At 43.2% G+C, this 17,524-nt stretch overlaps 1 protein-coding gene across 1 annotated transcript in view; it reads left to right on the top strand.

Annotated features, from left to right (window-relative positions):
- Havcr2 (hepatitis A virus cellular receptor 2) overlaps positions 1–15,674 on the top strand; it is a 28,007-nt gene extending 12,333 nt beyond the window's left edge. Inside the window, exons 4-7 of the mRNA XM_087910698.1 lie at positions 1,211–1,251; positions 3,238–3,364; positions 7,770–7,806; positions 9,783–15,674. Coding sequence (XP_087766824.1) covers positions 1,211–1,251; positions 3,238–3,364; positions 7,770–7,806; positions 9,783–9,942 — 365 coding nt within the window. The 3' untranslated portion in view covers positions 9,943–15,674. The remainder of the gene's footprint in view (positions 1–1,210; positions 1,252–3,237; positions 3,365–7,769; positions 7,807–9,782) is intronic.
- The last annotated feature ends 1,850 nt before the right edge of the window (positions 15,675–17,524 follow it).

Here is a 17,524-nt window from a genome sequence, read left to right as displayed (position 1 = left end):
TTTAGCAGTTGTAATGCCTCCCTTTTCCCCTCTAATTTTATGGATTTGGGTCTTTTTGTTTTCTCTTTTGGTTAATTTGGCCAAGAGTTTTCTGATTTTGTCCATCTTTCCATTGTTTTTATTTGTACTGGCACTATTTCCTACCCCAACGTCTGTTGTTTCCAGACGTTATGTTTAGGTTTAGTGGTTCTTGTTTTTCTAAGAACTTGAAGTTTCTCTGATGTTTTAAACGTTGACCTCTATGTAGCTAAAGCTTCCCTCTTCCCTCTAAAGCACATTCACTCCATTCTGCAGGCTATGCTATAATTCATTTTCAGTCAATTCGAGGAATTTGTGAATTTCCCTCCCAGTTTCTTTGATGACACATTCATGACTCAGTCACTCATTTTCTCCGAGTCTGTGTTTTTAGGGACAATTCTTTTCATACTGAACGAGGTAGTTCCTTAAAAGTGTTTGGCAAAATGCCTGACCCCTGGTAAACCGTAGCGATTGTTTCCATTTGAAAACAGCTAACTAAATACCGTGGCAAAGAATAAATGTTAAACTTTTTCCAGAGATTTGTGTCTTTGAAAGTCTAATTAGACTATGACCGAATGATATCAATATTACTTGTGGTGGGAGAGAAGGTTTATTGTAGATAGGAGGGAGAGCTTGCCAGAGGCAAAGACATCTGGGAGAGTCCAGAGTGGATGTGACCCTGAGTAGGACCACGTGAGGAGATGGGGGAGGAGAGGAGAAAGCCAGGAGACCAGGAAACTATGAGGCCACGGGAATAATGGGTAAAAAAGAAATGGCATAGCCCAAAGGGTTGGATTATATAGGGAAGGGCAACCCAGCTCCTGGACTAGAGAGTTCAGGGTAGGGGGTGGGGTATGCCTGCCATACCTTGTAACCTATAGGGACTGAGGGATGCTGGGAGAACTTGGCAGCCAGGTGAGCTTTGGTATGTTAAATCAGCACCTCAACCATTTGTCCTGGATTTAAGACCTAAGGGATAAAGAAGTTGATTATCTGTGTGGAAGGACATCACCCTGAGATTGGTTTGTATGCATTCAGTGTCTTTTGTTGGTCTTCTAATTATTGTGGAGCATAGGGAGACAAATTAGTAGTAACATGATTGCTAGTATGTTTAACTTTTTTCTTTGATCTGGAGTTAAAAACCATTCTTAACTATTGTCTACTTCCTCCCCTTTGTATATGTGTGTGACAGAGACACAGACTCTGGGGACCCTCCAGGATAAAAACCTAACGGTAAGTGACTTTGGTGTATGTGCTAACATTATGATCAGTTGTAGACTTCCTCCAGGCCACCCCTTTGGTGGGAAAGCTTGTGCCTTTCTTGGCTTCACACTCTGTGGCTTTCATGTCTTGACAGGTCTGACCATGTAGGCCTGTTATTGATAGAAGTTGGGTGTGAGTGTGAGATTTCTGGCACGTGTTAAGTGTGGAAAACCCCCCAAAAGAAAGAAACGTTTCATCTGTCTTTGCAAATGCCACTGCTATGTGTCACTGTGAAAGGTCCCTTGCCTTTCTTTTCAGGTTTTCCACTTCGAGCTTGTTGTGGCTTTGAGACAAGGTGTCAAGTAGCCCAGGCTGGTCCTAAACTTATTATGTAGCTAAGAAAGATAACGAACTCCCCATCTTCCTACCTCCTCCTCCACAGGGCTGGGGTGTCCAGCTTGTATTTTGCATTTTTTTAAAATTAATTTTTATGTAACAAGACATGACTCAGGAATACCCAGAGGCAAGAATTTATGTCCTGAACTACATGGGAAAAAAAAACACTAAAAAGCCAGCTAGCAGTAGCAACTTCAATGACTGGACATCGAGTTTCTCAGTGGATAAAGGCACTTGCCCCACAGCCTGACGACCTGAGTGTGATTCTTAGAACTCATGGTGGAAGGGGAAGACCTGACTCCTGAGAATGGTCCTCTAATCACCACGTACCACGGCATGGATGCATATGTATGCATGTGCACACACAAACCAATAATAAATAGGTAAGAATAATAAAACCAACTCTTTAAGGCTGTGTTTAGAGACCTGCATTCATCTAATTCAGTCCCTTGTTTGTGTGCTCACAGCCAGTGCCTGGCATCTTGTGTGCTTGTCTGTCTCCCCTCTTTGAGATAGAGAGCACCTTTAGAACCTCTGGTGCCCCAAGTGCTTAACACATAGGGCTTGTACACAGGCATCTTGCTTTTGCAGAAGTCACGTGTGGTGATTAAATGGAGGATTTAACCTCTGAGATTTTTTTGCTTTCGTTGTTTATGATTGGATTGTTTTTAAACGTAGTTTTTATTTAGTCTCAGGTTATTTTGTTCACAAATACAGTGTATTTCAATAAGATTCACTTCATCCCCCCTCCAACTCCTCCTAGATCCCTCTCATGTCTTCTCCATGTTCGTGTCTTCTTCTTGTTCATAACCTACTGAGTCTAATTAGTTTCCATATATACATGAGAGCTTTGGGTCTTTTTGAAATGGGGTCTCGATCTGTAGCCCAGGCTGGCCTCAATTTGCTTCTTTCCAGCCCTAGCCTCCTGAGTCCTAGGATTATGTATGTACGTTCACCACTATGGTTGGGAGGCTTATTTTATTTTAAAGTGTCTTTACTATGACTACCTTTGAAGGTGGGATGTGGACTTAAGTTTAGAAGTAGAAGGATGTTCTCTGTGACTCCTTGGTATCAGAACTAAAAGAAATAGCAGTAGTGTTTACCACTGAGGGAGTGCTCGTAAAGAAACAGGCACCATGCTAAATTTCTCAATCACTCCACAGGGTCACTGAGCTCTTGGGGATGTGGGATTAGAGGTGAGGCCTGTGTGGTTGCAAAATCCTGGCTCTTGTAAAACTGCTTTTCTGTGTGAATGTTGGTTTCCCTGAAGGACTTCCGGAACTCCCTCCCTCTGAACACACAATTTTGAGGCAGTAGGATCCACAATCCAGCCTCTGTAGGGATGCGGGCAGGTGGGCTGCAGAGTGACTTCTATACCCCAAGCACGGGAGGGGGGGTGCTTTATCTCCTTGTTACCTGCAAACATTGAGTTAACCCATTTCATTCCTCTGCTGACTGGGGCTAGTCTAGTAGAGGACAGATCAAGGGAGGCTTCATCACTCCTCAGCAATCCTGAGAGCCTATAAAGAAGAGTGGTCCTCCTCTTGAATCGCGAGACTTGCTGAGCACATGACCAGTTTCTGGGCTTCTCAAGCTTGACTCCTGTTCTCTGTCCCCCAGCAAACTTCTACATGGACCGAGGAAATGAAGGACTCTGCAGAAACCATCAGAACGGCTGTGTATATTGGAGTAGGAGTCTCTGCTGGGCTGGCCCTGGCCCTCATCCTTGGTGTTTTATTCCTTAAATGTAAGTTGTGGGTGGTGCTTCTTTTACTTTCTGATAGAGAATGGTTACTATAGGAGCAGTGCAAACCTAGATAGAAATACAAGTTTTAAAGCAAACCTGAAGGACACTCACTTGTCCTTCCACACATTGCCCGTAACATCACCGATAACTGGTGATCTTTCAAACTTCTACCCATGTGGCAGGTAGACACTGTGCTAAATGTTTTACAGACATCTTAGTCATCAACGGTTATAAACTAGGCGGTACTATTCCTTCCCAGTCTAGGGCAGAGGGAAGTAAAGCTTGCTGAGAGCAGCTGAGTTCTCCAAGTTTCACTGTGAGCAAGGTCCAAGTCTAGACTTTCAAGTGGGGCAGACAACCAGAATGGCTATCTTTAGATCCAAAAGCTAATCTTGGGGCTGGTGTGATGGCTTAGTGGGTTAAGGTGCCTGTCACAAGCCTGATGCTCTGAGTTTGATCTGAGAGACCCACGTGGTGGAAGAAGATAATGAATTTCTTCTCTCAGACTGTCCTCTGGCCTTATGTGAGTTGAAACATTTGGGTACCTCTCCTTTCTGCTCTTCCCCTCTCCTTCTTTCCCCTCCCCTCCCTTTGTCTCATCTCTCCCCCTCCCTACCCCAGTCCTTTCTTCTCTCTGTCTCTCTCTCACTCACTGAAAGAGCTACTCTATTTAAAATATAAATATACCCATGCTTATTAGGAAGCCCAACAATATAACCTCTCTCTGTGGGTTTCTATATTGCTTTCTCAGGCGCCTCCCTTTAACACTGAACCATGCCTGGGCTTCCAGACTGGGGTTTCTCCTCACAGTGCTCAGCAATAGAGCTATTTGTCTTTATTTAAATAGACAACTCGGGGTCTGGGCATGTAGTGCAGTTGTTAACGTATTTTTGTGGCATACAGGAAACACAAGAACCCCATAAAAGAAGGTATGGGGGTGTACTGTAAGTTCTGTAATCACAGAACTCTCTGGAGGTAGAAGCAGGAGGATAAGAAGTACAAGGCCATCGTCAGCTACACACTGAGTTCCAGGCCAGGGTGGGCTGCAGGAGACCCTGTTTCAGGGGAAAAGGTTTTTTTCAGTTTGGTTATTGTACTTGGAGGCCATTGTCACATTAAAGATCCAAATGTTCCCATAAGTCCAAAGCCTTCCACCATTTCATAATTGTGATATAGTCTCTCTGAGAGCTGAGAAGAAGGCGTTTCACCAGAGTGTAATGCATTATAACACCCTTTGTAAATGAAGACTGCACTTTGTTTCTCGGCTTCCCAGGCCCAAATAATCACACAGAAACCATATTAATTACAACGTCATTTGGCCTATTAACCCAGGCTTCTTTTTAAATAACCCTTACAACTTAAATTAATCCATCTCTATTAGTCTATGTATTGCCTCGTGACTGTGGTGTTTCCTCATTTTCAACATGTCTTGTTCCCTCAGTGACGGGCCAGAGTCTGCTTGACTCCACCTACTCTCTCTCTATCTCTGAATTTCCTGCCTGCCTTTACTCTGCTAAGTCACTGGCCAAAGCAACTTCTTTATTAACCAGTGGTAATAAAACATATTCACAGCATATAGAGGAGAATCCCACATCAAGCCTTTCTCCTGAACACACGACAGGGACTATCTATGTCAGGTCATTAGCCATCTCAGATTTTCACAAGGCTGAAGGAAGTTCCTAAAATGTGGAACTTCCATTGGTAAAACTGGGCCCATCTGAGAAAAACCAGGATTGCTCGGTCACCCTTACCGGGAACTTAAGTTGCCGAGGACTTTAAAGATGTTAGGTCCTTTAACTATGATATTAAATACAAAATATACTAGGACGATTGATACCTGGCTGGACAACCAGCATGCTGATGTGTTAATATGTTCAAATCCATACAGTTAATTGATGAATATAGGATTGAAATCAGCCTAATTTCTCCTGATTGATTTTCTACTTCTTGGTAAATGGGCTTTCCCAAGAAAGAAACAACCCCATATCCACTCACACGAGCTCGCCCAGAGGCTGCAGGAAACAGTGGGGACTGCTCAGTTGAACATGAGATCTGGAGACTGCTAAATGATCACAGCAGAAATAATAACTTGTGCTACGTTTTGAGTTCTTCCGGGACCTAGAAATTAGGGGCTTTTGTAATTTATGTAAAAGGTAAGAAGTTAGGTGGGTAGTCCTCCCTTGGAGTCCCTCCCCATGTTGGGAGTTATTTCTCTCTTCTGCTGAATAAGCCTATGCTCAATTCTTGTCTTTAAAAGAGGCATGGATGGAATCTAATGCACATATAACTCCTAACTTTCAGTGCACACGGGTTCCACATCTCTGGACTCAACCATAAAGTCAAAAATAATTGAAAATTATTTAGCCTTAACATGTATAGACATTTTAGTCCCCCAAAGAAAGAAGCAGCTATTTAAGTATAATGTTTATATCATGCTAGTTGTTACACGCTGCCTTGAGGTCCTTTAAAGTGTGTGATAGAATGTGACAGGTATTAATGGTGTTTTATATAAGGCACTTGAACACACTTTGGTGTTTGTAGGAGTTCCTTGATCAGCCACAGTGGATTTAGACGGGCAAGGGTCAACACAGAGGGTTGTTTTAAGGAATAGAACAAAATGTTCTGTTCAGTTTATAATTTTTTCCCCTAGATTTTGTGGGTAGCAATCTGACAGATGAGGTGGCCTGCTCTTAAGTCATGACATTAGAGCCACAAGCGGACCGGGAAGTGCCCATCAGTCCTCTGGCTTTCTGACTTAAATGATCACCCATGCTTCATTGCTTCTTAACCTCCTTCAACCCTCTCCCAACCAAGGAAACAGCAAAGGTCTGCTCCCTGTGCCAGTGTTTTCCTTCTGAACTGTCCTTCTCACTTCAATCCTTAAAGTGCCACAGACATAATTTTAGTCAGTCCCAAATTGCTTCCATTTTACTAGTGGTCACAGATAGCCTTGTCTTTGTTGTGGTTAGACTTTCTGCAATAATATCTATAAGGACAAAGAATCCATGCTTTGTCCTAAAATGTTCTCTTTTGGCTTTGGAAACACCATTTGTTGTATTTGACTGGCTGGCCCTTCCCATTGTTTACATGTTTCATCTGCTGCCTGGTGTTTGAAAGCTAAATTTCCTCAGGATTTGGCCTTTTACTCTTTGTGAAAAAAACGTTCTACTTTATACCATAAGTTCCATGGACTTAAATATTCACTGTAATCTTTTCAACTCTTAAAATGTTGATGCATCCTGTCTCTCTGTCCAGGTAATAGCTCCACTTTGAAGGTTCATACAGTCATGTCAGACACAAGGCTCCTGCTTCCAAATTCCACCCACCAGGACACAGCTGTCATGCCCTGGACATCTTCATTATTTCTCTCTCTCTCTCTCTCTCTCTCTCTCTCTCTCTCTCTATCTCTGGTTCCTTATGCCAGAAATGCAGAAGTCATCCCAGAATTTTTTTTCAACATCTCAATATGTAATCAGCATCAATTGCAGTCTCTGTGCAAAATAGATCTAAGACCGCTTCATTGTTCTGCATCTTGCTTGGTTATTGTTTTTTTTTTTTTAATTTCTCCTTTTAATTAGTTCTCTACAGAGTAACCAGATCATACTGTCATTCAATGGTGACCTACCGACCTTGCTGTCTCATACTGTCCAAATTCTTTTTGTTGTTGTTTAGTTGGTTTGTTTGGTTGAGATGGATCTCATGGATTGCTTGCTTGACTGAACACTTGATCCTCCTACCTCCGCATCCCAAAGGCTGGGATTACAAGATAATAACTGAAAAGGCCTTTGGGGCCAAGCCTCAGCTTACCTCTTAGATTGTTGGGGGCCACTCTTTTGCTCTCATTATTGTTTTGGTTTTGACACCGACTCAGATCTCTGCTGAGAGTTCTCTGTTCCTGAAGTATTTGCCCTCGCTCTTGACATAGGTGACTCATTCTGTTCTTTCCGAACAGACCTCAAAAGTCGCACCTTAATGTGCTCGCCTAACCTTCTCTGGTTCTGGTTTAGTATGGTGCTGGTTTCATTTTATAACACAGTGCAATTTGAAATTATTTGTTTCTGTCCTTCCTCTCCTCCTTCCCTCCCTCCACTCTTTCTTCCCTCCTTCCTTCTTTCCTCACTCAGAGGTATGCTTCATGGAGTCAGAACTCACAACTCTCCCTGTGTGTCCTCGGTGCCTACAAAACTGCAATGCACACAGAATAGTCCTCACAATTTTTGTTAAGTAAGAGCTCCACATTCTTATTGTTAACATCATCCTAAGATTGCTAACAGGTTGATTTAGTTTGTTCTAAGGCAAGACCAAATGTCACCGAGCCGCTCTCATCTCCAACCTGTCTATTTTGTTTCTTCTTTCAAATTGTCTTAGAAAAGTATTCATTGGTTTTTCTTCCACCTTTACCCAGGGTATTCTTATAAGAAAAAGAAGTTACAGAATTCAAGGTAAGAACACAGAAGAGGGAAAAGGGTAATGGGGATCCCTACCATCTTATGATTTTAGTCTTCCTCCGAGAAGTTCCTATTGGAAGCTTTGAAATCTTAGGTTAGACTTCCTCTGTTTATGAAATGAAAATTCAATATTTGTCCTCCTGTACATTTAGCTTCCTCAGTTCCAAAGCTGATGTGTATAGTTGACCTTATTACTAAAAAAAATTTGTCTCTAGTTTCCAGTGAACTGCACCTCTAGCTGAGTGCTTACTATTTTCATGGTGTTACCAGAATGAGAGAGAAAAACAAACAAATAATAACAACAACAAAAATCAAGCCGCTATGGTCAGGGTTTTATAGCCCTGCCTAGGCATGTCCGGCTGTGGCAGTGTGTTAGGATGTACTGGGCACTAATCCTGCAGATACAGGACACACCTAAAGGAACTGAATCAGGATCTTGGGGGATGGAGCCCGAGATGGTATTGTTCTCAAAACTCTTCAGGTGATGCTCATCATTACTCCACTCCTGACTGTTTAGTTACACACACACACACACACACACACACACACACACACACATCATGTGTGTGTGTGTGTGTGAGAGAGAGAGAGAGAGAGAGAGAGAGAGAGAGAGAGAGAGAGAAAGAGAGAGAAAGAGAGAGGGACAGAGACACACACACACAGAAACAGAGACAGAGGCAGAGGGGGGGATCTTACAGTTTTAGTAGGATTCCATACATGAAAAATTGTAATGTATTTCAATGGAAAATATAATTATCTGCTGAATATAGAAACCACCTCTTAATTCAGAAATCAAAAATTTTCAGAATGTTCCAAAGACAAGGTAATATAAAGTGAAAAGTCATATAAATCCAAATATAGTATCAGTACCATTATGATTCATCAGAAGGGAAACTGGAAACATATTCACAGGTAATGCTGACAGGCATCAATTCGTTATCCATGAAATGATGTGCTCAGTACTTAGCTCGACCTGGGACTGTAAGCCTATTGCGAACTAGGAACTAGAACGCTGTGTTTGACTGCTGTAACTCCAGCACAGTTTCTAACAAGTACCAGTGATCAGCTCTAAGGAGCGAATGATCCAGTGCTCCCCTCATCAGCCCTGCTGCACAGTTCTCACTTCCCTTCCTAGAGTTGAGAGAACTCAGGCAGAGGGTTTACTAAGTTAGATATCTATGGATATATGTACGTTGTTCGCTGTTGGAGTCTCCAGATGCACAGGACAGTGCGTAACTGTCTTGAAGACACATGGGTAACGTGAGAATCAATAGAAGAGTATTTGGGAAGAGAAGGGGGCACAGGAGATATTGATGAGGTGTGTGAATATGGGCAAAGCACAGAATATATGACTGTGGAAAGGTTGTCATGAAACCCTTATTTTGTACAAAAGTACTAAAAACATTTAAAACCCCAACCATATGAGCAACCAACCACACACACACACACACACACACACACACACACACACACACACACAAACAAATGCGTTCACCCAAGTCATGCTGTTGGGTGTTGGGAAGAAACACAGAATTCCAGCTCAAGCCTGATTGGTTCCTATTCCTTTTCAAACTGTTGGAGTTCACAGAGGGTTGAAACAGCAGCGCAAGGGACATTAAAGCACGCTACCTTCAACTCCTAATCAACACTTGGAACACCTATGTTTTTCTCAGTACGCACAGGGCTTTCTCTCAACCACTTGTAAAGATGTTGCAGGCATCTTGACACATCCCAAACCCTTCAGCCTACAACTCTTAAGAACAGGGACTAGGGTTTACATAGCTAAGAAAATTAAGAGTAATTACATATCCTTAATTGTTCCCCAAATTACTGCCTGGGTTTCTCTCAGTGCGCACCCCAGTGCAGGGTCCTGAGTGTCAGTTGGCTGCTGTCCTCAGTGAAGACGGCTCCTTTAACTCTGTTCTCTGTTCTCTGGGAATTCTGTCAACAGCATTCTTTTATCTTCACAGCCTCATCACACTGGCCAACCTCCCTCCAGTGGGGCTAACGAATGCGGGAGCAGGCAGAAACCGGTCAGAGGAAAACATCTATACCATCGAGGAGAACATCTATGAAATAGAGAACGCCAATGAGTACTATTGCTACGTCACCAGCGGGCAGCCATCTTGACCACCCCTGGGCTCGCACTTTTTAAGGCTCCCCTTCATTTTCGACTTTGCTATTTTCCGTTTTGAAAACTATGAGATATAACACCTGAAGAGTTTGGGAGGTTCTGGCCACCAAGAAAAGTGTCCCTGTTTTCTAGGGATAATTAGCTCAGAAGGGGATTCAGCTGTAACCTATGCTATATGGAAATGCATCGTTACCTCTTGAGTTCCAGGGACAGGATCTTCCCCCAACCCAGAGAGTGCTAATCATGGATGCTGAAGCTCACATGTGCCTTCACCCATTAGGAATGCTTAGTCTGGTGTCTCTGGAGTACCTGGACATTCAGGATTGTGGTGTGTCCCCAAAACTCTTCAACAGGTCAGAGGAATGTTAGGCTAAGTAAGGTAGATAGGTGCAGGTCTGTGTGGATGCAGGAAATATGAAGTGGCCACTAATTTTTCTAGAGATTTCGGACTTTGACCGATTAAGAAAAAGTCAGGTGGCACAGGTGGCACATGCTTATAATTACATAACTTATGTCTGAGGAAAGAGGATCGTGAGTTCAAGGCCACCCTGGGCTCTGATGATAGACTTTGTTTTAAAAACAGAAGAGAAAAAAAAATCAAGCAAACACACAGGGAGGCTGGAAAGATGGTTCAGACAGTGAAGCGCTTGTGCAAGCATGAGGAGCCGGAGTCTGATCCCAGAACCCACACGGAAAAGCTAGGCGTGCTAAATGCATGTCTGTAAACTCAGAGATGGGGAAGTGGAGACAGAGCAGGTCCCTGTGGCTTGGTTGCCAGGCAGCTTAACCTTGTTGGTGAGTTCCAAGTCACTGAGAGCCCCTGTCTCGAAATAAGGTGGACGGTGTTCCTGAGGAAAAACAATGGAGGTTGCCCTCTGATCTTCCCACACACATTTGAATGTGCATACGCACATATGTGGTCACACATGAGATAAATAAAGAAAGGAAGGATGAGAACAGGACGAGACAGTAATTAAGGTTCTCTCTGGACCTTCTGCCTATATGCAATGTTGTATCTTTACACGACCCGCCCCCATCTCAGTCCCAACAACTTCTGAGTGGGAGCGTGGTGGTGCAGACCTGTCATTAATTCCAGCCCTCAGAAGGCTGAAGTAGGAGCATGGAGAGTTTGTGAGCATTCTGTGCTATGGGGCCAGACCCCCCTTCACAACAAGCAAAGGTTCCTCACGGGCCTGCTGACTGTAAAAGGAAACTCCCCTTGCCGAAGTCCAACCTTGGCGGTTGTGTGCTCAGAGGGAAGCACCTCTGACAACTTCTCCATTCCCAGAGGAAACTGGGGCTGTGTTTCTCACAGAAGAAGAACCAGCACCTGGGATGCTCATGCTGTTTCCTAATTGAAAGAAGGAAGAGTCCTGGCTGCAGTCTGTGTCGTCAGCCTCAGACCTTCCACTACAAGGACAGTGGTCACAAAGCCAAATTTCTAAGCTGGTGGAGATCCATTTTGTCTGGCTTATGATGGTCCATTCAGTGCCTTGGTTTGTGTTGGTTCCCATATGTAACAGAACCTAATTAAATAGCCCAGAGTCAAAAAATTAAATGAGCAGAAAGATAGCTTTGTCGAAAGAATTTTGCACTGGAGATCGGAAGATATTTGTCAAAGGGGACACACGTATCTGGCTGTTTGTACAAGTTTTTCTTGTATGGATTTTGTTGTTTAGGCTGCATCTAGCTAGTTATGAGAGGTACTGGCTTTCTCAGGAGGGTATGGAAGGGAGGCCAGCTGACAAAATTCAGTTAGAAGCAGCGGCTCTCATGCAGGTGAGGAAAGTAGTAGCAGATGTTTTTAAGTTATAGACTGCACTGGGGAGGGTTTTGAGCACATTTAAACCAACCCAGTGGTTTCCTCCATCAGCGTTCTTATTGGGCAAAGTCTTTAAGCAAGGGCATGGATCCAAAGATGATACTGTGCTGGTATTTGCAGGGGACTTTTGACATCAATAGGGGGATGGTTGATTACGTGGTGTGACAGTTTCTAAGGATTGCTAACTTGACAGGATCTAAACATAACCTTGGAGATGACTCTCTGGCCAAGTCTGTGAGGCATTTAAGGGAGTTGAGGTGGGTGGAGTCATTCCACCGGGCGGTGTCTTGAACTGCGTGAAAAGAGAAAGCAAACTTAGCACCAGCATCCGTCTCTTTCTGCTGATGCCATGTGACCAGCCCACTCTTGTTCCTACTAGCATGTCTCACCACCGTGATGGACCATGTCCTCTTGACTGACAAGTCAAAATGAACTCTTTCCTTTTAAAGAGGCTTTGGTCAGGTATTTCGTCATAGCAACTGGAAAGCTAACTAACACACATGGTATGGGTATGGTTTTAAAAAGAACCAGGTAGCTTTGCTTAGAGCTGATGCTCTTTCTCTCTCTCTCTCTCTCTCTCTCTCTCTCTCTCTCTCTCTCTCTCTCTCTCTCTCTCTCTCTCTCTCCCTTTCAGGGTTTTTTTTTTTTTTTGGCTTTTGATTTGTGATAAGGTCTCACATATCCCAGGCTGCTCTTGAATTCACCAGGATGGCCTTGGACTCCTAATCCTTCTGCCTTTTTCTCCCAAGTGCTGTGTCTACCTTGCCCAGTGGCAAACACTTTTAAGTGGTTGCATTGTGCAGGCACTTTGGTACTGGGACAGTAGAATGAATCACATTTCTGGTCTTGTGAAAGTCTAATTGATCCAACAGGAGGAAGGATCTTATCTATTCATTCAGGAGATCTTTATTAGTGATTACTTCATGCTGGACACTGTTTAGTCTCTAGGGACAACAGGAAACACAATCAAAATCTCTACCACAGACTTTGTACTGTTGCCAGAAGATAATGCTACATTTTTAAGATAAGAAAGAAGGTCCTAGAATTTTATATTTCTCTGCTTAGCATATGGAAAAAATACCCAAATCAATAATGATACCATAGGTATTTCAGTTTTTCCTTTTACATACTTTACGAAAAATTGGAATATTTTTGTTTTTCTTTGTTTATAACAGTTAAATTAAGCATTATAATGATGTTCTCCCGTTTCTTGTCCTCATCAAAGAGAAATAGGTCAAGGTCAGGGCCACCAGAAGGTGGCAGCAAGTTGGATTTAGAACCCTTGGTTTTAGACCTGTGCCCACTTACTGTCACATGTTTGGGATGGAATTGGTGAGCGGCACAGGAAAAAATGAAGGACCAAAGGAGATAGTAGAAGAGGCCCAGGAAATGGCAAAGATGCAGCTTAACATCTTTGAAGGGAGAGGGCGGAGACATGGCGCGGTGGTTAAGAATGGCTACTGTGCATGCATGGACTAGAGTTTGGAACTCGGCTCCTGTGCAGTGAGACGGGGTCTACGGCATGCCTGCAGCCCTAGTAGAGAAGAGCAGAGATAAGAGGACGGCTGGAGCATCCTGGCTTCCAGCCTAGCAGAGAAGTAGGAGAATGGCTGATCATACAGTGTGATCGTTTTTGTTGATTTCTAACTTGACAGGTCTAAGTCACCTTGGAGAGGAAGCTCTGGCCATGTCTGTGAGGTGTTTTCTAGTTTAGGGGAATTGAGGTGGGAACACCTACCCTAGACGTGGGTGAGACCATTCCAAGTGCTGGTGTTCAGGGGCAGTCCCTGCTTCATGGAAACAGTAATAGAGGAGGACACAAGATTTCCTCTTCTAGTCTTTGTACATGTGCTTAGGCACATGTATTGCACACACATGTGCATGTATGCACACACACATACACACCACAACCTCAAATAAATCTTTAAAAATATAACACAAAATCCAATTCACAGAATATGAGAAATGTAAATAAATCAATATATAGATATGGAAATAAACCCAAGAGAGAGGAAGAGACAGGGCAGCCAAATTAAAAATGAATAAAAACAAGAAACCAAAACCAAAAAGGAAAAAGGGCTGGAGAATGACTAAGCATAGGTCTAGTGACCTGAGTTGGGTTTCTAAGCCCCTGTCAACTTCAGTTTGGTCCCTGGAACCATGGTGAAGGGAGTGAATGGACTCCTGAAAGTTGTCCTCCGATCTCTACAGTCCCACCGTGGCATTCATGAGCCTATGCTCACACATGGTCATCATATGTACACCATAAAATAAGTTAAATAAAGATGAAAAAATTCAAAGATTCTAACAAGTTCAAGCCTATCCGAGCTGCATGATACTTTATCTCAAAACAAAAACAAGAATACCCCCCCCCCCCAAAAAAAAAGCAAAAAATCAAAGGCTGGCTCGATGCCTCAGCAGTTAAACACATTTGTTCTATAATTATGAGAGCTGAAATTCAGAACCCAGCATGCATGTAACAAACTGAGTGTCTTGCGCATGTCTATAACCTCATCTCTGATTGTGCATGTATGCGTCTTGACGGGGATCACCTGGCCTTGCTAGCTTCCAACACAGCAGAGCAAATTTGAGACCCAAATTCTTGGAAAGGCTCTACCTCAGAAAGAACAAACAGAGGGGGATAAAGGAGGTTACCCAGTGATGTCTTCTAGCCTTCACTCATGTGCACAGACACAATCATCACATATGTGCTCGTGCATGCACCCATACATACATACACACACACACACATACACACACACACACACACACACACACACACACACACCCCAGTAAATAGACAAATAAATAGTTTTAAAAATCAAATGGTTGTCGGCCAGTTGTAGTTGCCTACTATGCACAAACCCTGTGTTGAGTGCCAGCGCTGCATACACGAGGTATGGTGGAGCACTTCCAGAATCCCAGCCCTGTCCCAGGGGAGAGAGGAAGAGAGAGAGAGAGAGAAAGAAAGAGAGAGAGAGAGAGAGAGAGAGAGAGAGAGAGAGAGAGAGAGAGAATGTGTAACTTGCTCTTACAAGTCCTTAGGAGTTTCCTATTAGACCAGACAGGTTCTGAGAAGGGAGGTTTCCCTGCCCATGATTTATAGATTTGAAATTCCCAAGACAGACATTGTAAGCTGTTCAATGGTTCTCCTGCTAACAGCAAGTCAGTTTATATGAATCATTTCCCCCCTTTAAAACAAATATAGCATGTGCTTGTAGAAATAGCTTGTTTCTATACAACTCATAATGGGATATATTCATTTCTAAGCTTATGACTCGAGTTCGAGAAACGTAGTCATTATATAATATCACTTCCAGCAACATCCAACATCACTATCAAACAGCAATAGGATTTGGTGACGCTCAAATGACTCTCATGCCTACTCCCAAAGGTGATTATCTATTGACTTACAGCAGAACCCAGTTAGACCCCAGATTTGTAGGCAAAAGGTCTGGATCCTTCTAGAGATGAACAGAGGTGCCCTAAAGTAGTCGTTCGAAGATCCTCCATCTTTCTGGTTTCAACTGAGAAGTGGGGAGAGCAGGAGGGAGGTGACCATTTTATCTTAGGATCATCAAGGCTGAGGAAAGCTTGGGTGTCAGTTGTTTTTCAGTGGGAGACCTGTACTAAGAGGAAGTATGAGTCAGAAGTGTTTCTTTCAGGCATCCAGATCCGCTGTGTCCTGTGTTAGCCCTGCCTAACGCCATTATAAACAAAGGTCACGTAGGCTAGCAAATGACGCAGTGGGTAAAAGCACAGGCTGCTAAACCGGGTGACTTGAGTTTGAGTCCAGGGGTCCATTTGATGGAAGGAGAGGGCTGATTGCCCTAAGCTGTGCGCTGACCCCCACATGTGCCCTGTGATACACACATAAAATATATAAATAAATAAGTGTAAAAGTTATTTCAAGTCACTTAGTTCTTATGTGGTCAATCTCTTTTGTACATTTGTATCCTAACTTCTTCTGCTTATATAATTTTTTCTTCCAGAAAAAAAAATGAGGGTTTTTAAAAATGGGTTTTTACGTGTTTGTATTCAGTAATGAGGCATCAGATTAAAGTTGTTCATTATTTTAACATGATAATGGTAGGTGTGTCACCTTTAAATTATTTTATTATGGCTTTCTATATTAGTCTTATAATTTATAAATTGACAAGTTGTTGTTTGTAATTTCTACCTATTATTTGAACTTTGATCCTCTTTTTTTCTTTTCTTCTTGTTTTTGGTGTGCTTAGTTTTTTGTTTGTTTGTTTGGTTGGTTTTTTTGTTTTGTTTTTTTGATGCAAGTCCTTGCTGTGTAGACTGGGCTGGACTGCAGTTTGCTTTGTGGTCCAGTTGGACCTCAGCTACTGTATTCCCTCTTCCTCTGCCTCCTGAGTGCTGGGTTCAGAAGCACGCCACACCACACTACGCCCTGTTCATTTCAAATCGTGCACACCCCTCCCAGGCTCGGCCTTCTCTGCTAAAGTCCCCTGGTCCCCCAAGGAATGACCCTTCACTTTGTTTTGTACTTCTAGACCAGCACTGTCCAGTAGAAGCACAATGGGAGGCTACATAGGTGAGTTTTGAACTTACAGTCAGATGTTTGTTTACTTCCTTTGGGTCAGCCACGAGGCAACCAAATACAGACAAAGTGGATATAGCTAACTTGTACCTGGTTATCACGTGGCTAGGCTGACCTTGAACTCAGAATGTAGTAGAAGGTGACCTTGAACTCTGGCTCTCCCTACCTCCACCTCCATTGTGGTGGTCCCGGTTGTACGTCACCAGGATGACTATAACAATTTCCCCATACAAAAACTGGCTAGATCCTGGCCAAACTCTCCTACTCTCCTGACCTGCTGTTGGCTGAGCTGTGGTGGAGGGAAGGCTCAGTGCAGAGGGTGAGGGACTTCAAGGCCTGTCTGCTCCAGGCCTCAGGGAATTCTCTGCAGTTTTCACTGTTCTTCCAACAATGACATCAACCAGGCTAAGAATTCCCAATACACACGCAACAGCCTCACCATCCTGGAAGCTCAGGTAAAGACTCTGACCCTGACATCCACACCCTTCTAGCAGCTTCTTTCCAGTCAGGCTGTTACAGGGACTCTCTGGGCAGGGCAGCCTGCTGGAAGCTAACTGCTTCCAGTGTTCCGGGAAGACACAGATCTCCTTGGATTGTTTATTTCCTTGTTGCTGTTGTTCAACTCTTTATCCTGAGATAATCTGGATCTGCAGCAGAATCGCAAGTGTCCCTAATGCTAGCCCCATACACACCATGGAGCCTTGATCAAAACGAAGAAACCAGCACGGTACTGCTAACTGAGCCCTGTTCCTGACTGGGAGTACTGGGGTTGGTTCCTCATGTGTGAATACTTTAGCCAGGTGTGGTTGCACATGACTGCACTTCTGGCACTAGGCAGGGGGATTGCTATTATGAGACCAGCCTGATAGTTATAAAAGATCCTGTCTCGAAAAACGACACAATAGCAGGAAAATAATGGTGAGAATATAGCTCAGTGGTATACATACATAAATAAGTAACACACAAAGACTATGCTAATCTATACTGAAATATTAAAAAATAAAAGTTACAGATTATGGTAGAAAAGACAAACATGGTGGTGTATATTTGAAATATAGCACCCTGGAACTGGAGCCAGGAAGGCCAGGAATCTAATAAAAGCCTCAGCTACCTGAATACTTGAGGTTCCTGAACTAAATGAGACTTAAAACAAAACAAATAAGCAAAAAATTCAGTCAAGCAAACGTCA

This window comes from Myodes glareolus, chromosome 9, assembly GCF_982192425.1.
Source record: "Myodes glareolus chromosome 9, mMyoGla1.1, whole genome shotgun sequence".
NCBI lineage: Eukaryota > Metazoa > Chordata > Mammalia > Rodentia > Cricetidae > Myodes > Myodes glareolus.
The sequence above is the reverse complement of the archived record's forward strand: the minus strand, read 5'-3'. Positions and strand labels throughout refer to the sequence as shown.